Genomic DNA, 23512 nt, shown 5'->3' with positions numbered 1-23512 from the left:
CCTCATCTTCAATCTAGTTATCGTCTCTCCCTCCTTGTCCATCTGTCTTACAGGAGTAAATCTTCCTCTCAAATATTGAGAACAAGAAGCCTTAATCTGTGTGGCGTGTGTTCTAAGTATAGAAATGAGTAGTTCTAACAAGAGGTGTAGTTCCTACAGTTTAACAGAAATAAAAAAAAAACAAACAACCATTGGTAAATGAGCTATTTAAGGGCCCAGGGATGTCAACAGCTTGTTAAACTGCCTTGTTATGCACGTGAGTTGCTGTGTGTTGCTTGCCTCTGCTAAAAGGATTCCCTGACAGTAAAGTCTTTAGCTCATTAATCTGGAGAGGTGGGGGGCAGGAGAGGAACAGAGGTCTGGGTGAAGTCTATCTAAAACCCCTTAGAGAAGACCCAGCATTTGCTCCGAGGAGAGACTGTGAACACACAGGTGTCAGAAATGCAAGAGAGGAATCTTTCCCTCAGCAGAAGGAAAGCGCTGCCAATCGCCACCTTACCAACCGCTGGCTACAGAAGTATTTACAGATACGAGTTGTTTCACTGATTATGGGATTAGGTGAAGCCTCAAGGTTGTCTTTCGGTTGGAGTCTTGCATCTGTACAGGTAAACCGTTGTTTGTGTGTGTCAGGGTTCGTCGGTACAGAATTCACCCTCTCGTTTGAGGGTGTCTTTGACTCTTCAGCCTGTCTGAAGCGTCTGTTTGTCTGAATGTGGAGATGGCATGTCTGTAGATGTAAGCCCTGACTCTCGCTAACCTTGTGTCTGTCCTGGCAGGTCTTGACCACTGAGCCACTACATTGGCACACACCGCACACGGTGCCTCGTTACGCGTTGGTGTGTGTGCGTGTGTGTGTGGGTGACAAGGAGGCAAACGCACAGGAGGGTCAGTAGTGGGAGACGCAAACGCACACGTATCTCTGCACTCCTGTCACCTTTCACACACAGTAATTGAGAGAGTAAGGTACACACACTGTGGGACAGCGCATTAGACCAACACAGGCACTCTGCAGACATGGACTCGGTAGTGAAGAAGACTCTGGCTGCCCCCATCAAGCAGCTCACCTGCTGCGTGTCGGGGGCCAAGGACAAGGACGGCTGGGTCGGCAGGAGCACCGGCAACACGAAGAGAGGCAAAGGGAAGAGCGCTCCTTCCAGGACCAACCAGGCTGCACCGGATCCGGCTGTGGTGCGGTCATACCTGGCCGACCTGCAGAAGGAGAGGCAAGCAGATCTCTGCTACTGTGTGGCGCTGATTTTGGCATGTGACGTTTTCTGTGTGCTTCTATATGTTCATGTTATGCGTGTCATCAGTGGGTGTGGTGCACCTTTCCACCCGCAGCTGCAATAGCGGTGTGTTGTCATGGTAACCCGTACAGTGGTAGCGTGAGGGTCAGCGGTGGATGACTTGAGTAGTTGTATTTTGCGTTGGGTGTTGTGCAACGGCACAGTGAGGTGTGAGATTTGGTAATGCTCCTCACTGTGTGATTGCTCCGCTTTGCTTTGGGCATGTTTGTGATGTGTGCTTGCGCTGCGTTTGATAGGAAACTGCGAGAGGCAAGGAACGCCCAGAAGAATGCGGAGAGGGCCGCGATGAGGGCCCACTACAGGAGGAAGTACCAGCTCTCAAAGGTCGGCCTCTGCGTGCCAACATTTTCACTGTCAGTGGGTGCCATGGTTATGTCACTTTTAGTGTGTTTATTAATGATGATCAGTTGTGGCAAAGGTGCTTTGAAAGCAAAAAGTACAGTATATTCTTTGATTATAATTTACAGTATGTTCATTCTGAGTACTGCCTTGTCAGTGTAATTTCAACATAAGACCAATGCAGAGCTGAAGTGTTATACCTGCATCTATGAATATGTTTGCTTCTCATTGCTTCGCCATATAGAGTTGCAACATTAATACATTTCTGGCCAGTTTCTTCAGAACTTACTTCTACTTCTCACCGTTCTCTTTCAGAATTCCAAGGATGTTAAGCAACTGAAGGCGGTGCGTGGGAAGGTGTCCCTCCCCCGTGAGCTGGCTGCAATGGTTCGGCCCGAGGCCCCAGCCAAGGATGAGGGCTACAGCATTTTTAATGCCTTCCAGGGCCTCAGCCTCAATCTGGGAGTGCTAACAGGCAGCACGCAGTCACAGACGCCAACGCCCGCAAACGGGGAGCAGTGCAGGGTCATGTGAACTGCATCACGACACACGCGTAACACGCACACACGTGTGCGTTTGCACATCCTGAAGCGTATCTTGTAGCATCCGACCGAATCCAGAGGGACAGGCACACACACTCCCCGCGCTGACTCTCTCAGAGTGAAGGGGCTATGCAATCACAACGCCTAACTGAAGTGTACTGTAATTCAGTTCAAACGTTATTTGCGTATCATAGTGACTTGCACACTTACACGATGTGTACTGTACATGTCAGTGCCATGTTGACCATTCCAGGTGGCAAGGGACAGAGGTGCTTTCACCTGTGCCAGCAGTCACACACTGTCCAAGAGAACACGCACACAGAGGAACATTCAGGACATCCATCCCACAGACACATGCACTGGGTTTTTTTTTTTTTTTGGCTTATTTTTGGATGTGTATTCCACATTTTGTTTTACTTATCTCCTCTGTTTTTGTGTCTTCCTCTGTGTGGGTGATCACTCAAGGATCCAGGTCATTAGAGCCAAGTACATGCTCTGAGAGTGACACCTCACCTCCCAAATGGAACAGTTTGTCACGCGCACTCCTGTTGTGGTGTTAATTATGTACTTCTTACATTACGTTGTTGTGTCAATGGGCATGCTCAGTTATTTTGTGCTCATACATTCTTGTCACCTTGTTACTTGCTTGATGTGACATATTGCCCTGACAGGCAAACTGCACAGGAACAGGACGTGTCACATGTATAGTCTGTGTTAGCGTGACATGGACCGTGTGTCAGGGTTACAGGCAGACAGTGATGCATGTTGACACAGACGGTGCGTTATTCTCGGAGTTACACTGTGTTGGGTTAGATGTGAGCAGACACAGAGAGGACTTTCAGGGTGCACCTCATTCTCCCAGTGAGTCTATGTGCAATAAGAATTTCTGCTGTAGCTGGACCTGTCTAATGATTCTTGCAGTATATCTTTCCTCTAAATGTGTATATACTTTTCTCATATGCATGAGCCAAATTCTGTTTTCATGTTTATGACTCTTTTGGTAATTACCCATTATAAGGGATTTAATTATTATACTATATTGTGGGCATTTCCATGCTGTGATGCAGAATGGATGTATTAGAACCTAGTACTACAAGGATCAGTTATATTATGATCTTTTAAAATGTGACACTGTGTTTTCAAGTTTGTAATAAAGGTTACTTGATTCAGTGTTGGAAAGACTTCTTGCTTGTATTATTTTGTTGTGTTTTTAGTTGTTAGTATACCAGAGTGAGTCTGTCTGTATGTACTTCTGTTTTTGTACGCATGTACCAACCTTAGGTATAACTGACATTGGCCTACCTGTGCATTGTGTGCCTACCTCACAGCATAGCTTTTGTGAAGGTGTGTGTGTGTGTGTGTGTGTGTGTGTGTGTGTGTGTGTGTGTGTGTGTGTGTGTGTGTGTGTGTGTGTGTGTGTGTGTGAGAGCGTGCATGTGAGTTTTTAGTAGTTTTTATTTGTTCACATACAGGATGTGCGTCTTGTTGGTTTTAGTGCAGCTTGACTTTTATGGGGTTTTTTTTGCATTTCTCTTGAACTGTAACCCTAAGTGAAATAAATTATTAGTTTTATCATCTCAGTCACGAATGGAGGAGGGGCACAAAAATACTCAGATAGAGGGCCGATATTTTCAGGGAGGGACTTTGGGGTGGAAAGAATCGCAGAGAGGGTAGAGGGAGAAACCACTCATTTGCAAATGCTGCAGCCCACCATGCTGACCGTGTCCGTAAGGCCGTCCGTCTGTCTCGTGAGGGGTCTGTCTGTCTCTGCGGCGAGACCGGGGAGAGAGGGTGTGGACGGCGGGTGCAAGGTGCGGGAATTTAACGAGATCCCCCTCACCGGGAGCAGCGGCTGGATCAACTTGATCCGTTTCTGGAAGGAAGACCGATTCCGATCGCTGCACATGCACATGGAGAGGACCTTCAACACCCTGGGGCCCATTTACAGGTATTTTGGGAGGGGGTCGGGCACGCATCATCATCATCATCTTTATTATCTCACAGAGAAAATTGATATGCAGCCAGATATAAATAAAAAAGCAACTCGTATGACATCAAATTCAAAATGTGTAAATATACGTGCAGTAGTACTGAATAAGGAATACATTGTAATGAGTGGTGTATTCATCGTAAGAAGAAGTGGGTTAGGTTCTGTGTGTCTGTGTGTCTGTGTACTGGCAGGGTAGATTGCCTATTTGTTTGCTTCCTGAGACACATTATTAACCTTTTGTGCAACGTTTGTGTGTCTACCAAGATTGATTTTTGCTGCCGAGTACAGCACAGTCTTCGGGACTCAAACCCATGTCAGGTCCAGAGATCATCACAATTCAGTCATCACAACAGATGGACTGTTGTGTGCTGAACCACAGTGTGTACAACACTTAATACTAAATATTTAATACTAAAATTGAGACCAATATTTGTAAATGGAATATTACGCCACCACAGTGTGAGTATGTGTCCATCTATTGTGTCCCTGATTTTTTTTTTCCCTCTAAAGAATTCATTGTTAAAGATCCGCACTGCCTCAGGAGGCTAGAAAGTGGCCTTTCAGGTGCAGTCCGGTCGCACGTGGATGCCTTGCTCTCTGCCCTCTGAGCATGCCAGCCAGCCTGACCGTCTCGTCTCTGCCCCCTCAGGGAGCGGCTGGGCTCCCAGGAATCGGTGAACATCTTGCTCCCGGCCGACATAAGGGAGCTCTTCCGCTCAGAAGGGATGCACCCCCGGCGCATGACCCTGCAGCCCTGGGCCACCCACCGCGAGGCTCGCCGACACTCCAAGGGCGTCTTCCTCAAGTCAGTGTGTCTTTCGCTCAGCCCTCTGAGAGTGTGTGTCTGTCTGTGGGTGTGTACAGCCAAGCCTCTCTCACCCTAACCTGCGTCCCCTTATGCAGCCTGTGGGCATTATTTGAGACACGGGGTCACTTTCACCCCCTCACACTCCCATGGTTTACTTACAGCACGTCGAGCAGGTCACCAAAGGCCATTCTCTGAAAAAAGTATCAGTGGTTTACTATAAAGTCATTATTTAAAATAGGATACTACATTTTTTTTTCTGGGAAATGTACTGTATTTTTACATGAAAACCAAGGAGAGAACAGCAGCAAGGCCACACCAACAAGGTTGAGTTCTAAACCTCAGCAACACAGAGAGCAATCCCAGTGCTCTGGTATCCAGGGTGGAATGGGAATGGGAAGGGAGAGAGAGAGAATGGAGGTCGCAGCATCATTCTGACCGCTCCCGTTGGTCTCCATAGGAACGGAGCGGAGTGGCGGGCCGACAGGCTCCTGCTGAACAGGGAGGTGATGATGACCTCCGCGGTGCGCCGCTTCCTGCCCCTCTTGGAGGACGTGGCAAAGGATTTCTGCTCCTTACTGCGGAGGAGAGTGGAGGTGGAGGGGCAAGGGGAGCAGAGCCGGAGCCTGACCTTCGACCCCAGCCCTGACCTCTTCCGCTTTGCCTTGGAGGGTTAGCCGTTAGCCGCTACACACAGGCGTGCCTCTACAATACGTGACCGCTGGGAAATAGCAGCCGATCATGCACCAGTTCCACTCCCCTGCTGCTAAGCTATGCCCTGCATCCTAATGGCAGTGCATTCCTTGTGCCTGGAGACATGATCAATTGCACCGCATTTGGAAAGATGCTTGTATTTTAAGCAATGCTGGATACTGATTGCATTTTGTCACCAGGACGAGCCGTTTGAAAATATGCTTTGATGTGCGTGTTGGGAATGTGCTTCATTTAGCTTGTCTGAACTTCAAGACGACTGTGTATCTTTACACCACAAGTTATCCAGGGTGTCAGGCCAGAATTAAATTTATCAGCACTCCAGATCATTGGTATACCACGTGTACTCCTCCAAGCTCCTCCAATTATTTTTTATTTGAACGGGAGGTCAATTTTAAATGGTGTTTTAAGTCAGAATTACAAAATGTTCTCTTGAGAGAAAAATGCTGAGAACCACTGTAATGGCCACACAGTATCATCACACAGCTTTGTAAACTTTGAACCTATAAATCACAAATATGCAGTCCACAAGCTTTGTCCGTTTGGGCCGCTGGTGTATCAGTTATTACTGGATTGTAGTCATTGTTGGACAAAACTATATTTATAGGTGGATTTGTGCTGAATCCAGAACATGTTGTGTTATATGGCAACGGCACCAGTAACTCCCAAGAGGCCAGAAATATCCACGTTTTATAGAATGTTGCCGTCTCCCTTGAAGCAAGGAGAGCTCAGAATGTGATTTATCAGTAAGTAGAATTAAATTACAGAGCTCCTGAATGGCTCAGCCTTAAGGGGCTCGTTCCATACAAGCTGAGATCTACAGCTCATTCACTAGCAATGACCAGGAGTCCATAACAGCAGAACACAGTTAACTTCGTTCCACTGGGGCAGAGTGGGCTTTGTTGGCTAGTTTCCCCTCCCATCCCCGCTGTGACCTTGTAGCAGTCCTTGAGATGCCTGCAGGTCGTTCAGACGACGTCAGTGGAAATACACCTAGCCTCCAATCAGAATTTGCTCTGTTGTGGTGCTTGTGTGAGAAATTGCCGTTGTTTGCGTGTGATTGTACCAGAGCATTGCATTCGTCTCCACCTTCAGTGCCCCTGTGTGAGCACAGAGTGAGTGGTGAAGCAGTGGGTAACAAAACCCTATTGAGTGAAAAAATGGGGGAAAGTGTAAAAGGAATACATTACATTATTTTTTTAATGCACTATTTCTATGATGTAATGATGAAAATCATAGTTGAATAGAATGTTTTACTTCAGTTTAGATGGGTAAAAATGAAATAATCACAATGAGTGAAATGATACAATTACAATCTCAAAATCTTTCAATTTCATTTATAACACAGGGTTAAACACATTTCTTTGAATCGCTAGAAAATGCATGCAAATGCTTTCTCTTTTTTCTAATGTGAGAAAGAGGTTGATAAAAATGTGCCAGTTCGGCTGAATTTAGATATACATTACATTACGTTACGTTCATTTTGCAGACGCTCTTTTCCAGAGTGACTTCCAGTGCAGAAGAGCAGAAGTGTATCCAACCAATTACATAAGCACCAAAGCTACTTTCAAACCATATGACAATGAGATATTCCTTTCTATATTCAGTACATGAAGGCACCTTCTGTAAGAAAGAGACGCACCATGAGAGCCAGAATCAGGTTACAAGAAACAAGAAATAGCCGCAAGCAAAACAGAGTCCGAGCAAAATACCCCTAGAGCTAAAGGAGTTCCCTTTGATGTTGCCCTTGTTCCGATATGTGTTGCATACCAGCACTTGTATACATTCTTGTCATCCTGTCTATTTCTCCCTCAGCTTTTCTCTCACCCCCATGCTTCTGTCTTTCCTCCCTCCCTCCTACTCTCTCTTTCTCTTTCCCTCTCTCTAGCCAGTTGTCATGTCTTGTACGGCGAGAGGATCGGACTGTTCTCCCCCTCCCCTTCCTCCGAGTCGCAGAGGTTCATTTGGGCTGTGGAGCGGATGCTCGCCACCACTCCGCCCCTGCTCTACCTGCCCTCCAGCCTCCTGCGCCACCTAAACGCCCCCTTGTGGACACAGCATGCCTCTGCCTGGGACCACATCTTCCGCCATGGTGAGGCTCAAATTACGCTTGACACCATTTTCTGAGACAGAGATAGACTGCCACCTACTGGACAGAGATGGGGCTGTTTTAGGATCATCTGAACACAGTTTGGTGTACTGTTTGACATACACTACTCTCTAACAAATTTCTGGTTTAATGTACTGTATGCATTAAGACAGGGGGTGTACTGCCCCCCTTTGACAGAACATTTTAATGCATGTATTTGACAGGAATGGTTATAGCAGCAGTAATGCTGTGCAAAAGCAAATCTCAATGGTGCTTTTGACCAGTATCAGTCTCACATGTAAACTGGACAGAAATATATGTTCATCTCCCTGTTTTCACAGTCTGTTTTTCTCTGACTAATCCTCTCTCCCCTAACCCTCCTCTTCTCACAGCTGAGGCCCGTATCCACAGGGGATACCAGCTCCTGCAGTCTAGGCAACAGTCAGGGTCCGATGATCAGCCCCCTCCTTCTCAAGGACAGTTCAGTGGGGTGCTGGGGCAGCTGATGGAGCGAGGGCAGCTCTCTCTGGAGCTCATTAAGGCCAACATCACTGAGCTGATGGCGGGCGGAGTGGACACGGTGAGTGTGGCTGTATAACAGCAGCACCACGCGCTGCCTGGTTGGGCTGTGCCAATGCTGTACATGCACCTCGCTTTGTCCGTTTCATCACGCTCTGACTCAGCCTAGATTAGCAGAGATTACATTACATTACATTGCATTCATTCAGCAGACGTTTGTATCCAGAGTGACTTCCAGCACAAAAGAGCAGAAGTGTATCCATTCAGTTTAAACGAGCAACAGTGTCAGACCAGGCTAACAACACTCCCAGATCAGTGAGTGTGAGCATAACACTATTCAAGCCTACTCCAAGTTAGCCGGTGCAACCTGACTAGACAAGGGAAGCCAAGTATACTACCATACAACATTATTGGCATTAATACAACACAGTCTCTAGATCACAGAATCCAAAACACATTGCGATACCACATATAAAATGAACAGCAAGTAATACAAGTGGCAGGAGTTAGGGCATGGGTATTGAGTTATTAGATCAGGTTAATATGTTGGCAGTGCCATTCCACAGTTTTGTCAGTGTGTTTTAAGTGTACACCCTTTCGTTAGTTCTCACGTTTCGTTTCTCCCCCCTGCCTCAGACAGCAGTTCCCCTGCAGTTCGCCCTGTACGAATTGGCCAGGAACCCCAGTGTACAGGAGAGGGTGCGCCAACAGGTGCAGTCATCCTGGTTGCAAGCAGGGGGTGATCCTCAGAAGGCCCTCCAGGGGGCACCTTTGCTCAAGGGCACAATGAAAGAAACCCTCCGGTATGATAACCGTCCGAATGTGTATTTCTTTGTTAGTGTGCAATGATAAAATTGTGTAAGTAGTATTGATGCTAATGTGCATGCTCATAATGTTTATAGCTTTTATTAAATTATTATACATGTTCTATTTAAGAGTGTGGATAAAAAGTGTTATTATGTCCCTGTCTGACTTAGGTTGTACCCTGTTGGAATCACTGTGCAGCGCTACCCTGTCAGAGACATTGTCCTTCAGAACTACCACATTCCTGCCGGGGTGAGAGCACAGCCACACAGATGCATAATTTTAATTGCAGGTGTAGCATCAGTCTGCTCCTGAGCACTGGCAGTGCTGAACAGTGTGTGAATTTCTCTCCGCCTCTCAGTCACTCTCTCTCTCTCTCTCTCTCTCTCTCTCTCTCTCTCAGACTCTGGTGCAGGCATGTTTGTACCCCCTGGGCAGGAGCAAGGACGTGTTTCGGGAGCCAGAGCGCTTCGAGCCGGCACGGTGGGTGGGGTCGAAGTCCGGAACGCCCGGAAAAGAGGGGGGCGTGGCCGGAGAGGCGGGGCCCGGAGCGGGTTTCCGATCCTTGGCTTTCGGCTTTGGGGCACGGCAGTGCTTGGGGCGGAGGATCGCCGAGAACGAGATGCAGCTCCTGCTGCTACACGTGAGTGAGAGGAGAGGAGAGGAAGGAAGGGGTGATGAAACAAGTTAAAGAAAAAAAGGTCCTGTAGAGTCATTTTCAGGGGCTTTGTGATACTGAAGTAGAGATATGCACCAAGAGGAGCACAAGGAAGTCTTTTTGTAAAGAAAACTGAGTTGAGTGAGAATCCAGCACTTACAGTGTTTTTCCCTCCCTCTCTCTCTCTCGCCCCCCCCCCCAGATCTTATTGAACTTTCAGCTCAGTGTCTCCTCCTCTGCTGACCTTAACACCAAGTATACCCTCATCCTACAACCAGAGACCCCACCCAGCATCACCTTCACCCTCCTTTGACAAACAGAGCTCGTGCACTGAACACATGTTCCATTACCAACGTGCTGCTTTACTGAAAATATCTCATTACTGCTCAATATCCTGTCATCAATGTCTCTGTTAGAGATCCAGTATTTTTATCTTGCCAGTCTCTGTAAGCAAAAGTAAGAACCCAAATACAGACTCTCGAGGGAACACTGAAGATTGTCTGTGTTGATTTATTTATTTATTTAGCCGTGGGGGCCGGGGCGGGGGGAGGGTGTCGACGTTGTGAAGACGTCCGCAAGAAGTACCTTATGTGTCCACGAGATGGCGACAAAAACCAATAGAGTCTGAAATATTCTTTTATCGTGCACAATCTTTGATCCCGAAGGTCCAGGCACTGGCAACCTGTTCGTCGCTCCTGTTGCATAGAAGTTGAAGGTTTGTGTTCGCAGCTCGTTTTATCTTTTAAACATGGAAAATAACATGAATTATATATATTTATTATATTCTTTCTATGAGAATTTACTTGTAGTTACTCTTCCTTGGTGTTTCAGCACCTTTACATGTGTGCAAACTGTCAGGTAGTTTAGCAATAATTTCCGTTCTATTTTTGTTAACGCCGTTCAACGCTCGGTAGCAGTTCTAATTGCTGTGAAGGTTTCGTCATTGTTTTGCCAACACTTAAAGGCGGGGGCGGAAACTTTTTTCCTCTTGGCATGTTACCATCGTGTTTTCTTTTTGCCACGAAATTATGGATTCAGTTTAGTTTGGCAGAGGTGGGGCTACTGTTATTGACATAATTACGTAATTAAGCTATCCTGTATTGTCATTTAACTCTTGTAGCATGGACGGATGTTGCGCCGGAGTTTACTGTAGCCGTGGTTGGCTAAAACTGCATTGGTTCGGTCGAAACCGACGAACATTCTAATGCGTGATTATGCAATTGTTTCTGTCTCTCTGCGATCTCGACTTGTACAACTTCAGAGCACTTCACATTGAACGACAAATGAATGGATCTGTCAGTGTCTGAGAATTCTGATATCGAATGGACCGAAGTGGTAATAATTCGGTAGTTCCAGGAGCATGGAGCTGTCTTCAGCAAGGGAGGGTGGGCTTCAGCCGAACACCCTGATTCCCCCGTTTCAGCACAAAGGTCTGTTTGTCTGCTGGCTACTGATTTACCACACTTGGAAGACGCTGAGTTAATGACCACACCAAAGAGAGGGAAGGGGGGCAACTCCTGAACGCAGAGAAGCACACCCCTGGAATGAGACTCTGCTAAAACAGGGAGGAGTTTCAGTTTGCTGCCAGTAAAGCTTGCTGTACTGCTGACTCTTGTGATGTGAAACTGAATTATTGTGGGACAAAGTGACACACTGAAGCCACGTTTGCCGTTTGTGGTTGGAGATTGTAGCTTCTGGTTCTCTGTGGGGGTCTCTCAGGTACCTCTTTCACAGAACCGTTTGCCTACTGGCATGTTCGTGCAGTAACTGATGGTGCGTGGGGTGAGGGGGTGGAGAAACCCGGGGGGGGGGGGGGGGGGGGGGGAGGGAGGAATGAATGAGGGTACAGAGCTCAAACCGCGAGACCATACAGAGGAGCGGGCAGATGAAGTGACATGGGATGCTGGCTACAGAGGCCGTTTTAAAAGTGCGGGCTTAAAAGGGGAGTGTCACAGATGCAGACAAAAGAAAATAGCTGCATATTAGCAAGGGATACAGGCACACCTGCACACACTCAGAGAGACAGAAAAGACAGATACACACACCTAAAGTGACAGACTCGTCACAGACGGACGGACGCAATTTGGTGCTGAGTGCAGCTCTTGGTCAGGATGGGAGGTGAGTGTTTTTGGGGTCGGTTTACCTGAGTGTGTCCAGTGCCTGTTGTAAGGCGATAGTACCACATTAATCACCATGGAAAAGCACAGAATCACGCTGTATGGCGTGCAGTGATTATCTTTCACAATGTCTTTGTCAGGCTGGGGCAAGCCAGCTCTAAGTATCTAATTAATTCTACTTAGTCTATTAAGGTGTGTGGTCAGTCAACATAGGGCCAAACCCCTGGCATGCAACTACAAAATCAGTGAACAGTATAACCTGATCATGCATAAAGTTACCGACAATTGTCCTTCAGTAGACAATATGTTACTATGTAAATTATTTAGAAGGGCTTGTAGGGGGAAATTGAAACAATTATAGACTTAATTCCATCTGATACCATTCTGGCTGACCTCATAACCGAGTATTCAGTTAACTGGAGTAGCAAATTACTACAGTATGTTATTTCTCTGCAGTATTTTACCACATTTTTTAATACCACAAAGTGTGATATGTGGGATATGTATAATTATAATGGCATGCTGCCTTCTGACACTGTTGGTTTTGTCAGTAAGCCATGACAGAGTGTTCATATGTCTGCAGGATTAGATGTAACCAGTTGCAGGTCACCGTGGGCTAGGCCAATTGTGCAGGTTCGTGTGCTCACTCTTCAGGGCAAAGTTTAAAAAAACGAGAGGTCAGGGGTGCCGCTGTAACCTCTGAGCATGAGGGGGTTAGGAGCAGACCTGGCAGCCAGGTTTACTGGAGCCACGCACACTCAGTGTCTTATACATTTTACATTCACATTTTTGTCATTTAGCAGATGCTCTTATCCAGAGCGACTTACGTAGGTTACAGTTTTTTTACATTTTGCCAATTTATGCAGCTGGATATTTACTGAGGCAATTCTGGGTCAAGTACCTTGGCCAAGGTTAGAGCGGCAGTGTCCCAACAGGGAATCAAACCTGCAGCCTTGTGGTTACAAGCCCTGTTCTTTACCACTATGCCGCACTGCCACCGCATATATTATATTATAGCATACATTCATCTCTAAGAACATCACAGATCAGTGTGGCTTCACATCTCGCATGAAAAAGATGTTTCACCCAGATACTTTTGTCCATATAGTGTATGTATTTAAGTGTATTTGGCCACACCAGTTTTTCAGGGTTTGGGCTAGGCCCCTTATCTCCAGTGAAGGGCAATCTTAATGCTTCAGCATACCAAGACATTTTGGACAATGCTATGCTTTCAACTTTGTGGCAGCAGTTTGGGGAAGGCCTTTTTCTATTCCAACATGACTGTGCCCCAGTGCACAAAGCAAGGACTCGAAAGACATGGTTTGATGAGTTCGGTGTGGAAGAACTTGACTGGCCCGCACAGAGCCCTGACCTCAACCCCATCAAGCACCTTTGGGATGAACTGGATCTGGAACTGGAGATTGCAAGCCAGGCCTTCTCGTCCAACATCAGTGCCTGACCTCATAGATGCTCTACAGAATGAATTGGCACAAATTCCCACAGAAACACTCCAAAATCTTGTGGAAAGCCTTCCAAGAAGAGTGGAAGCTGCAAAAGGGGGACCAACTCCATATTAAAGTATATGTATTTGAATACAATGTCATTACAGTCCCTGTTGGTGTAATCGTCAGGCGTCCGAATACTTTTGTCCATATAGTGTATGTTTGTGCTGCGAGTGCTCTGCACACTCTACTGTAATGCACTCCAACCACTCGGCCACTCTGTCAGCCTGGCGCTGTCACGGTGTCTGTATGATGTGGCACTTAATGCAGGATTCCGACCAGAATAAACCAGACCGGACTCCCTTTGTAGCAAAAGGTCCCGGTCTTTTGGTGTCAATTGGCAGCCGTGGACTGAGGAGGCCGCCAGATAGGGTTTCCTGCCAGTGTCCTTGTCTGTCTGTCTATCTGGCTGGCTGGCTGTCTGGCTGGCTGGCGGGCTCCTGAGGGAGCTCAATCCACAGGAGTGGTCTGACCTACTTCTCCTGCGCAGCCGTGTCCCGACACGCTACGCTGCACTCATCATCACCGCACTCTGGGGTCTGGATTCAAGCGGGAGCGCATTTATGGACCTTTTGCATCTGCACAGTTCACACGCGAGGAGTGGAATGTCTGTCTGTTCCCCCTCTCTCCCCCGTAACCCTCTCTGTTTTCTCTCTCCTCCATATCACCTCTTTCCTGCCTTCCCTCACGTCATCTCGACTTCATTGACCTGACAAGAAGCTGATCTTACAGGCAGAGATACAGTGTCCCTGTGTCAGCCTTTCCAGACTGCCCTCCCTCTTAGCTTGGGGTCCAGCGGCTATGGACCTCGTCTTCCTTTCTTCCCATCTCTCTCTCTATTCTGCTCTCCTCACACTCTCTCATTGTAACAGCTTTACTGAGTGTTGGCCTGTTTCTTTCACATTTAGAATGGCCTTCAAATACCATCCCCACCAAATGCTACACACATACGTATGCACACACAAGAAACTCAAAGGTGGAATTTGAAATCTTCTTAGATAAGAAGTACAACGTGTGTGGCCTCCTTCCTCGTCCTGTATCCAGTTATCAGTACAGTGCGTACTGACCCCTCCTTCTTTCTTAGCTCGTATCAGGCGCTACTCGGAGGCCATGTCTCTCCCAGACTCCTTCATCCAGCGGCAGCAGCTGGATGCCTCCATGGCCGACACCTTCCTGGAGCACCTCTGCCTGCTGGACATCGACCAGGAGCCAATCACAGCACGCAACACCAACATCATCTGTACCATCGGTGAGCGAATCCAACCCACCCTTCTTTTCCCCTGGGGGAGTTCTGAATGACTGGTGGACCCGTCTCCTGAATGACACTGATATTGATTTGCTGTCTCAAAGATTGACATGATGTCCAAGTGGTGGACTCTTCAGACAGGCTTTACCGATTTACTGATGTGCCAGTGGGCTGTGTGCCATTTTAGCACAGTGAATGACTGATCATTTTTCCAATATCTTTGTCCTGCTCGCCCCTGTATTTCTCTTTCTCTTTCCTGTTCACCCTCTCTCTCAATCTCTCTTTTTCACTCTCTCTCTGTCTCTATCTCTGTTTCCATCTCTGTCTCTCTCTGCCTCTCTCTCTCTCAGGGCCAGCCTCTCGCTCTGTGCCGAGGCTACAGGAAATGGTGAAAGCTGGGATGAACATCGCCAGACTCAACTTCTCCCACGGCTCTCATGAGGTCTGTGTGTGGTGTTGTGAATTTGTCAGCAGCAGAGTCACAGCAGAGAGACTTTGGCTTCTTTGCGGCTGTCAGCCTGTTTGAAAATTCTATCCTTCTGTCAGTACCATGGAGGGACGATCAAGAACATCCGGGAGGCGGTGGAGACCCTGACGTCTGACCCTCTGTACTATCGTCCTGTCGCTATTGCGCTTGACACCAAGGGTCCAGAAATCCGCACCGGTCTCGTCAGAGGGGTAAGCTGACTAGTACTAGGCTAGTACTTAACATTCACCAGACTGCCACAAGTTACCTACTGGAATGGACTGAATTACTTTATTGAATGAAACAGAGTGAAATATAAACAGGTCACTGGGAAGATCAAATAGGCCTGGACTGACCATAATGCAGCAAACATGAGTAAAGTGTATTGCATACCAGGAGGGAGACACGGGCCATTTGTTCAGTGTCCCAGTGCTTGGGGGGGTTGGCCAGGTGGTTTTGATTCACAGTCAAGTCATGTGAAAGATGTGAAAAATATGGTGCAACTGGCCTCTCTTTGCCACCAGCAGTTCTGCGATGGGTAATGGCCCTGCTATGGATAACCGCTTCTCTCCCTGCGCTGCGATCCCATGAGCCATCTAGGGTGGTGCGTTGAAATGAAATGGACTGTGTAATTGAATTCACTGGGTAATGCACTGACAGAGGAGAGCAAAGCAGTGTACTGCCTGTATAGACAGGTTTGCCAATATAAGACCATCTATAATGACGTACTCACTGTCTGACTATTTTCTGTGTGTGTGAGTTGTGTTTTATGTTGGCATATCTGTGTGTGCATGCAGGTGTGACATGTGTGTATGTGTGTATGTGTGTATGTGCGTGTGTGTGTGTGTGTGTGTATTCATTGTGCTTGTGTGTATGTGTGTCTCTATGGTGTATGGTTATGTATACGTGTATGTGTATGTGTGTATATATAGTGTATATGAATGTGTATATGTATTCATTATGCATATATGAGTGTGTATGTATGTATATGTGTGTATTTACTGCAGGTGTGCATGTATGTGTATGTGTGCAAGTGTATTCATTGTGCTGCTGTGTGTGAGTATACGTGTGTGGTATATGTGTATGTTTACTTGTACGTGGTGTATTTACCCAGTGTGTGCGTATGTGTTTACATGCAGCAGGTGGACGAAGAGGTGGAGCTGCACCGAGGGGCACAGGTTCGGGTGGTGACGGCAGAGAGTGACAGGGACAAGACGGATGGGGACACAGTGTGGGTGGATTACCCCAGCCTGCCCCAGGTGTTGAAGAAAGGGGGAACAATCTTCATCGACGATGGGCTCATTGGACTCAAAGTGCTGGAAATCGGTAAGACACAACCAATGTGCGCACAGCCTCATTTCCAACTCAGCTGTACACATACAGATATGGTACTCGCTACTTGCTAGAGGCACTGAGCAAATCACTAAAGGCTGTGATTTAAACCCAGTAATGTACTCCTACACCACTGAACACATGCATTAATAAGCAGACACAGGTGATTTGAAAGGCACACTTTACTTTTGTCATTACTGTGAGTGGTGTTGTGATTTTTCATAATGTTATCTCAACTCTCCACATTGTTTTTATAGCACCTTCCCGGTTCTTCCTCCTTTCCCTCAGGTCAGGACTGGGTGCAGACGGTCGTGGAGAGCGGAGGTGTTCTCTGCAGCAGGAAAGGGGTGAACCTGCCGGGGGCCGACCTGATAAACCTGCCCGCGGTGAGCCCTCGGGACGAGGCGGACCTGCAGTTCGGGGTGGCTCAGGGGGTGGACATGGTGTTCGCCAGCTTCATCCGCTGCGCCGGCGACGTGCGGGCGGTGCGGCAGGCCCTGGGCGAGAAGGGGAAGGACATCAAGGTGGTCAGCAAGGTGGAGAGCCGCCAGGGAGTGCAGAAGTGAGCGTCTCAGTGCGGCTCTGTCTCACAGTCTGCCTCCATGTTTGTGTCTCTGTGAGGGTCGGACCATCCCTGCAGGCCTCTGTTTTCCTCTGTTTAATCTCTTTGTATCTCAGTGCTTGTCCCACTGTCTCAATCTGTTTGTCTCCACAGCTTAGTCTGCCTCCTTCTGTGTCTCTATCAGAGTCTGTCAGTCTGTTTAACCGTGTCTCAGTGCGGGTCAGTCTTTCTGTGGCTGTCGTGTCGTGTTTCCTTCTGTCTCAGTCTATTTCTCAGCATCTCAGTCTGTCTGCGCATTTCAGTGTTTTTCAGCATCTCAGTCTTTCTGTGTGTGTCGCAGTCTATTTCTGTGTGCGCGCGTGTGTGTGTGTGTGTGTGTGTGTGTGTGTGTGTGTGTGTGTGTGTGTGTGTGTATGTGTGGATCAATCTCTTAGTGCTTATGTATGCAGTGCATGACTTGACATTTTAAATTCGAGAGTGGAGCTTTCAGGCAGTCCTCAAGGATTTGCATAAACCTAGCTATACCTGTGTTTCTTGTAGCAGAGAAACTGCTTTTTCCTGAATCTTCCTGAGCCACCCTTTTCAGTTTTTTATTCTTTTTTTTTTACATTTTTATTAATTTCAGAAACTGCTAAACACACAATGTTCTGCAGGTAATGAAAAAATATACTTCTGGCTCTGATTGGTTGTTGAAAGTCAAGGACACAGTGTTTTGTGTTTGAGTTGCATAGTCTCTGTCTCTCTCCCTGCTTCATGACTGTGAGTTAAAACCTCTCCTCATCCCTCCAACCCCTCTGTTTCTTTCTTGGCCTTTCTCACATGGTATCTCTCCAGCTTCGAAGAGATCCTTGCAGAAAGCGACGGGGTGATGGTGGCTCGGGGGGACCTGGGTATCGAGATTCCAGCTGAAAAGGTCTTCATCGCCCAGAAGATGATGATTGGGCGGTGCAATTCTGCGGGCAAGCCTGTTATCTGTGCCACTCAGGTTAGAGACACTGTCTCTCTCTCTCCCTCTCTCCCTCTTGCTCTCTGTCTCTCTGTTACACACACACACACACACACACACACACTCAGTGTCCTTCAGTGCTGCCCTGGGAAAAGCTTCCACAGCAGTGTTGACTCACTGTGCTCCATTGTGTTTGGTGGTGAAGCTCTTCATGGGCCTGACAGGGTTACCCAGGTTCGCTGCAGCAGTTCCCCGCTCTGCAGATGTGTGACTGCAGAACCCGTGCACCGGGAATCAGCGGGGCTGCGTGATCTTTGTAGACAGTGCGCTCATGTTGGGACGGACCCACCAGGCTCCGGGCGCCATTCCGCCGCTCTGCCCAAAACGCAGTGGACAGCTCCTGGTGCTGATCTGAGTCAATGAGCTTTCCCTCTCTTTCTCCCTCTTGCTCTCTCCCTCACCCTTTCACTTTCACGTGCCCCGATTCCCTTTTTCTCTCTATCACGCTGTCTTCTCCCTGTCTCACCCTCTCTCTCATAATTACATAAACAACTTTTGACCTCTGTGCCAAAAAAAATGACAATGAAATGAAAATTATTTGGCACGATTGTTTTAATATTGCAGCACTTTGCATTACATTACAAGATAAGAATACTGTTTATGTTTTGTATAGAGTGTGTAATAGAGGAAATTACCCTTCCCTGGTCCCTTAGTATTTCTGTCGGTTTTTATCTCACGTCCTCGATCCTCTTCCCCATCTCTCCCCCTACTGTCCTCCTGTTGTTGGCCCTGCTTCCCCCCTCGCCCCCCTCCCCCCATTTCTGTCCCCTCTGACCCTTTTCCTCGTGTCTCCTGTGTTCAGATGCTGGAGAGTATGATAAGCCACCCCCGGCCCACTCGCGCAGAGGGCAGTGATGTGGCCAATGCTGTGCTGGATGGGGCCGACTGTGTGATGCTGTCAGGGGAGACAGCCAAGGGACTGCACCCGGTGGAGGCCGTGGCCATGATGCACTCGGTGTGTATGTGTGTGTGTGTGTGTGTGTGTGTGTGTGCGCTTGTGAGAGAGAGAAAGTGTGTGTGTGTGAGTGAGAGACAGAGCGAGAGAGAGAGAGAAATAAAATCTCTGTGCGGGTTTATGTGTGGATATATATAGAGGAAGCATTGTGTGTGTGTGTGTGTGTGTGTGTGTGTGTGTGTGTGTGTGTGAGAATGTGTGTGAGTGTGTGCATGTGCGTGAATGTGCCTGTGAGAGAGAGAAAATGTGTGTGTGGGACAGAGAGAGAGAAAATGTCTGTACGGATTTGTATGTGGATGTATATTTAGAGAGAAAGAATTGTGTGTGTGTGTGCGCATGTGTAAAGAAAAAGCATATTGTGCGTATGTGTGTACAGTTTGTGTTTGTGTGCAAGAGAGAATGTAGCTGTGTGTTATTTGCATGATAAGGTGTTTATGGGTGTGTGTGTTTTTGAGTGTTAGCTTGTATCTGAAGAAAAGATTGGTATGTGAATGTGCAGGTGTGTAGTAGCTAACATTTACATATGTCAGTTTGTTTTAATTTTGTCCCTCAGATAATTATGCATATTACAATATTTGTGTTGCACATGTGAAAATGTCAGGGTCTTATGCATGTATACACCATACACTATAGTTTGTATCTATATATGTTTGACTTCTTGACTTGATAATATTAGATTTTCTTTTCTGCTACAGTGTAATCACCATGATTCCCAATTCTAATTATACACATCTCTCTCTTTCTGTCACTGTGTGTGTGTGTGTGTGTGTGTGGATCTCATGCATGTATACACCCACACTCTCATACATACACACACATGCACACACAGATCTGTCGAGAGGCAGAGGCTGCCATCTTTCACCAGCAGCTGTTTGAAGAGTTGCGGCGCTTGACTCCGCTGTCCTCTGACCCCACTGAAGTTACAGCCATTGGGGCAGTTGAATCCTCCTTCAAGTGCTGTGCTGGAGCCATCATCGTTCTCACCACCAGTGGCAGGTAGAGAATATCTCACAGCCCACCTTCTTAACTCATCTCACTGCCCAGACACCTCAAACAGTGTTTATGGGTATAGCATTAATATGAGAGTGTACACCACTCCCTCTTAGACAGTGTTTATGGCTATAGTATTAGAACATGCATATACACCACTCCCTCTCAGACAATGTTTAAGGGTACAGTATTAGAATGAGAGTATACACCACTCCTTCTCAGACAGTGTTTAAGGGTATAGTATTAGAATGAGAGTATACACCACTCCTTTTCAGACAGTGTTTAAGGGTATAGTATTAGAATGAGAGTATACACCACTCCTTCTCAGACAGTGTTTAAGGGTATAGTATTAGAATGAGAGTATACACCACTCCTTTTCAGACAGTGTTTAAGGGTATAGTATTAGAATGAGAGTATACACCACTCCTTTTCAGACAGTGTTTTTGGGTATAGCATTAGGATGAGAGTATACACCACTCCTTTTCAGACAGTGTTTTTGGGTATAGCATTAGGATGAGAGTATACACCACTCCTTTTCAGACAGTGTTTTTGGGTATAGCATTAGGATGAGAGTATACACCACTGCTCTCAGACAGTGTATTTGGGTATAGTATTAGAATGAGAGTATACACCACTCCTTCTCAGACAGTGTTTAAGGGTATAGTATTAAAATGAGAGTATACACCACTCCTTCTCAGACAGTGTTTTTGGGTGTAGCATTAGGATGAGATATATATACACCACACCACTGCATCTCCCTGCCACAGGTCGGCCCAGCTGTTGTCCCGCTATCGCCCTCGTTGCCCTATCATCGCTGTGACCCGCAGTGAGAAGGTGTCCCGTCAGACCCAGCTCCTCAGGGGGGTCTTCCCTGCCCTCTTCAGGCACCCGCCTCCCCCGGTCTGGGCAGATGATGTCGACAACAGGGTGACCTTTGGCATGGACATAGGTCAGGATGTACTGGCCATTTGTGTGTGTGTGTGTGTGTGTGTGTGTGTGTGTGTGTGTGTGTGTTGTCATGCTCACACTCACTGGTCTGTGAGTGTTGTTAGCCTGGTCTGACACTGTTGCACATTCAGCTTGAATGGATACACCACTGTTCTTTCGTGCTGGCAGTCACTCTGGATGAGAGCGTCTGCTGAATGAATGTAATGTAATGTAATATGTGTATGTCTGTGTTGTCTCATTGTGTGTCTCTGTGTTTAGCATGTTATGGCCAGTAGTGAAGCTTACAGACCCCTTTCCTTTTGTCCCTCTGTATGTCTGTGTAGGAAAGGCCCGTGGGTTCTTCAAGCCCGGTGACATGGTGATCGTGGTGACAGGTTGGAGTCCTGGATCTGGTCACACTAACATAATGAGGGCCGTCACAGTGCTTTGAACCCTCTCTGCTCCCAAAGGACACACGGGCTAACAAATGTACGGACAGACAAACTGGCTGATGTTCAGACAAACTGGCTGACTGACTGACTGACTGACTGACTGAATAACACACTGGCATACTAACTGTTGGATACATTCGGACAGTGAATGACTAATACACAGAGACGGTAACATTGACTGTACCATTGATGCCCATAACCTCCCAACCCTACCTAGTAGACTAAATTACTGCCAAGCACTGAATGATAAACACAACTGACAAACCACCTCTTTTCACACCGTAACTCAGTGTCATTGTGACCTATTAGGTCGTAGCCTTAATGCACTCAAGTCACTCACGTTGGTACAAGGACTGACTCATACTATTACAGTGTAACTTGATAGAAAGCACTTTATAGAGCTGCTGGTGCATAGAAACTCTAAACCCTGGACAGACTGGAGCACAGACTGATAAATGAGTGGTCTGCCTGTGCTGTGCCCTGTGGTGTCTTGCCTTTTTCCGCTAGCTTGGAAGCACTGCCACGAATAAAGCTTGAAGCATCAGATACCCTCATCCTCTACGTTGTGTGTCTTTGCATTCCAGGATGTGAAATCAAGCATTTACAATTCTTTTATCATATCCATCCATCTTACAGCCTCCCCTTATACATTTCCAAGATGCAACGTGATTATACATAGTGATGATGGAGATTGTTCTCAGTGTTATTATGATTGTTAGCTTTGTTAATGATGTCTTTTTTATGGTAACGATAATGATTATATAATACATTTACTTCTGTCACTAATCACTAGTCATTAGTATTAAGTCATGCATTGTAATTATGTAATACTGAACATTACTGTGGATGTCTTGATTTGTTAGTAGAATTAGATACTCTAGGTTGTGGTGGTGGCTCATTGTGGATGACTGTTGATGTTAGGGGCCAATGATGTCCCAGCATTGTACACTGTCAGCATTGTGTCATCAGAGATAACCCAGATTGCTGGGAACCACTGTCCATATCTGTAAACTTATAAGATAAATGTGACTCAGTACCCTTCCATTCTGTATCATCTATCCTTTTCACCTTCACACTACCAAATCCACTTCCCTCGCCCACTGCTTCCTCCTTTGCGTTCCTCGTCCCTCCCCCCCCCCCGTTGTATTTGTGTATCTGTTGATGACGTAAGACCCATACCTGTGCTGCGTAGATCTCAAGCCGGTTGGGCATGCGGCCCTGGGGAAGGGTGATGGGGATGCGGCTGCCATGACAACAGGCCGATTAGATTCAGACCTTTGTTTGTTTATTTATTTTTTATTTATTTGCGTATTAGCACTTCTCAGCTGCGCAGTGCGCGAGACCGGGCTTTTGAAGTGGCCGGAGTGAAATTTTCCATTCAGCTGGATTATTATTATTATCATTATTGCTATTATTATCAATTTTCCATTTTCACTTTATACAAATTAATATAGTTAGGCAGTTATCCATAACTGTCTTTATATCCTATTTTGTAAACCAACTGTATAGTTTTCTCCCTACACACAGATGGGATACGGGGAGGAAACATTCATAGTGGGAAGTACAGTTCAAGGAAACATAGCCCGCCGGTTGACACCTATCACTACTGAGAGAGCCGGAGAGGGAGGGAGTGCGCGACAGTGGAATAAGCAGCACAGAGCGCCGAGGACATTAAAGTCGAGTCTCGCCTTCAACATCTGCTCCGTGTGCGTTTTACGCGTTTAGTTCATGTGACTGTTCATTTATTGCATTTGATTAATCTGTTTAAGCGGAACCCTGTTGCGTCCTTTCGTGTCTCCCTTTTTTTCACTTGTTGTAGCTAATTATATTCCTGAGAATGAAAGCATGCTTGCTACCGCGCCACGGCGACTGTCAGCGTCTGTGAGTTCGGGGGCGCATCCGTTTGTGACGGTAATCATTTGACTTCTGAGTCTGTCTGCCTGCTTGTGCCTCTCCGTGTGTGTTTGTGAGCGTGTGTCAGTATGAATCAGCGTGCGTGTGAGTCAGCGTGAGTCTGTGCATCTCCGTGTGTCTGCGTGTTATAGACGACCTATCTTTTCTGACACCGATCAAGTGTCCTTGTCATTCGTAGATTAATATATCGAAAGCTACTACATCACCCGCCGTCAAAAATTAACACTTACATAATACCTGTGAGAGGAGTAAGAACAGAAATCATCGTTTACAACCGCG

The 23512-nt window shown here is 46.9% G+C and overlaps 2 protein-coding genes across 2 annotated transcripts; both read left to right on the top strand.

Annotated features, from left to right (window-relative positions):
- The first annotated feature begins 586 nt into the window (after positions 1-586).
- On the top strand, positions 587-10077 carry LOC118784433 (cytochrome P450 11B, mitochondrial). Its single transcript, XM_036538667.1, has 12 exons — positions 587-1223; positions 1544-1631; positions 1962-2176; positions 3942-4136; positions 4828-4983; positions 5444-5655; positions 7583-7786; positions 8176-8363; positions 8939-9105; positions 9280-9358; positions 9510-9749; positions 9967-10077. Exons 1-12 carry the CDS (start codon positions 1015-1017, stop codon positions 10075-10077), a joined length of 2064 nt encoding a protein of 687 aa, XP_036394560.1. The 5' UTR covers positions 587-1014.
- A 332-nt stretch (positions 10078-10409) lies between these two features.
- On the top strand, positions 10410-21955 carry pklr (pyruvate kinase L/R). Its single transcript, XM_036538456.1, has 11 exons — positions 10410-10479; positions 14468-14632; positions 14980-15071; positions 15176-15307; positions 16235-16421; positions 16716-16989; positions 17824-17974; positions 18798-18950; positions 19780-19946; positions 20708-20889; positions 21212-21955. Exons 2-11 carry the CDS (start codon positions 14494-14496, stop codon positions 21316-21318), a joined length of 1584 nt encoding a protein of 527 aa, XP_036394349.1. The 5' UTR covers positions 10410-10479; positions 14468-14493; the 3' UTR covers positions 21319-21955.
- Positions 21956-23512: the final 1557 nt, after the last annotated feature.

The sequence above is a fragment of the Megalops cyprinoides genome, chromosome 10 (assembly GCF_013368585.1).
Source record: "Megalops cyprinoides isolate fMegCyp1 chromosome 10, fMegCyp1.pri, whole genome shotgun sequence".
Taxonomy (NCBI): Eukaryota; Metazoa; Chordata; class Actinopteri; order Elopiformes; family Megalopidae; genus Megalops; species Megalops cyprinoides.
Note: the sequence above shows the minus strand (reverse complement) of the source record. Positions and strands in the feature narration are given on the sequence as shown.

What these genes read in the sequence shown, in the direction of transcription:
- LOC118784433 (XM_036538667.1), top strand. Translation starts at nt 1,015, where the DNA reads ATGGACTCGGTAGTGAAGAAGACTCTGGCTGCCCCCATCAAGCAGCTC. An exon ending in GCCGACCTGCAGAAGGAGAG is followed by an intron (nt 1,224 to 1,543) that starts GCAAGCAGATCT and finishes TGCGTTTGATAG; the next exon opens with GAAACTGCGAGAGGCAAGGA. An exon ending in GGGGAGCAGTGCAGGGTCAT is followed by an intron (nt 2,177 to 3,941) that starts GTGAACTGCATC and finishes CTGTCTCGTGAG; the next exon opens with GGGTCTGTCTGTCTCTGCGG.
- pklr (XM_036538456.1), top strand. Translation starts at nt 14,494, where the DNA reads ATGTCTCTCCCAGACTCCTTCATCCAGCGGCAGCAGCTGGATGCCTCC. An exon ending in CAACATCATCTGTACCATCG is followed by an intron (nt 14,633 to 14,979) that starts GTGAGCGAATCC and finishes TCTCTCTCTCAG; the next exon opens with GGCCAGCCTCTCGCTCTGTG. An exon ending in CCGTGGCCATGATGCACTCG is followed by an intron (nt 18,951 to 19,779) that starts GTGTGTATGTGT and finishes ATGCACACACAG; the next exon opens with ATCTGTCGAGAGGCAGAGGC.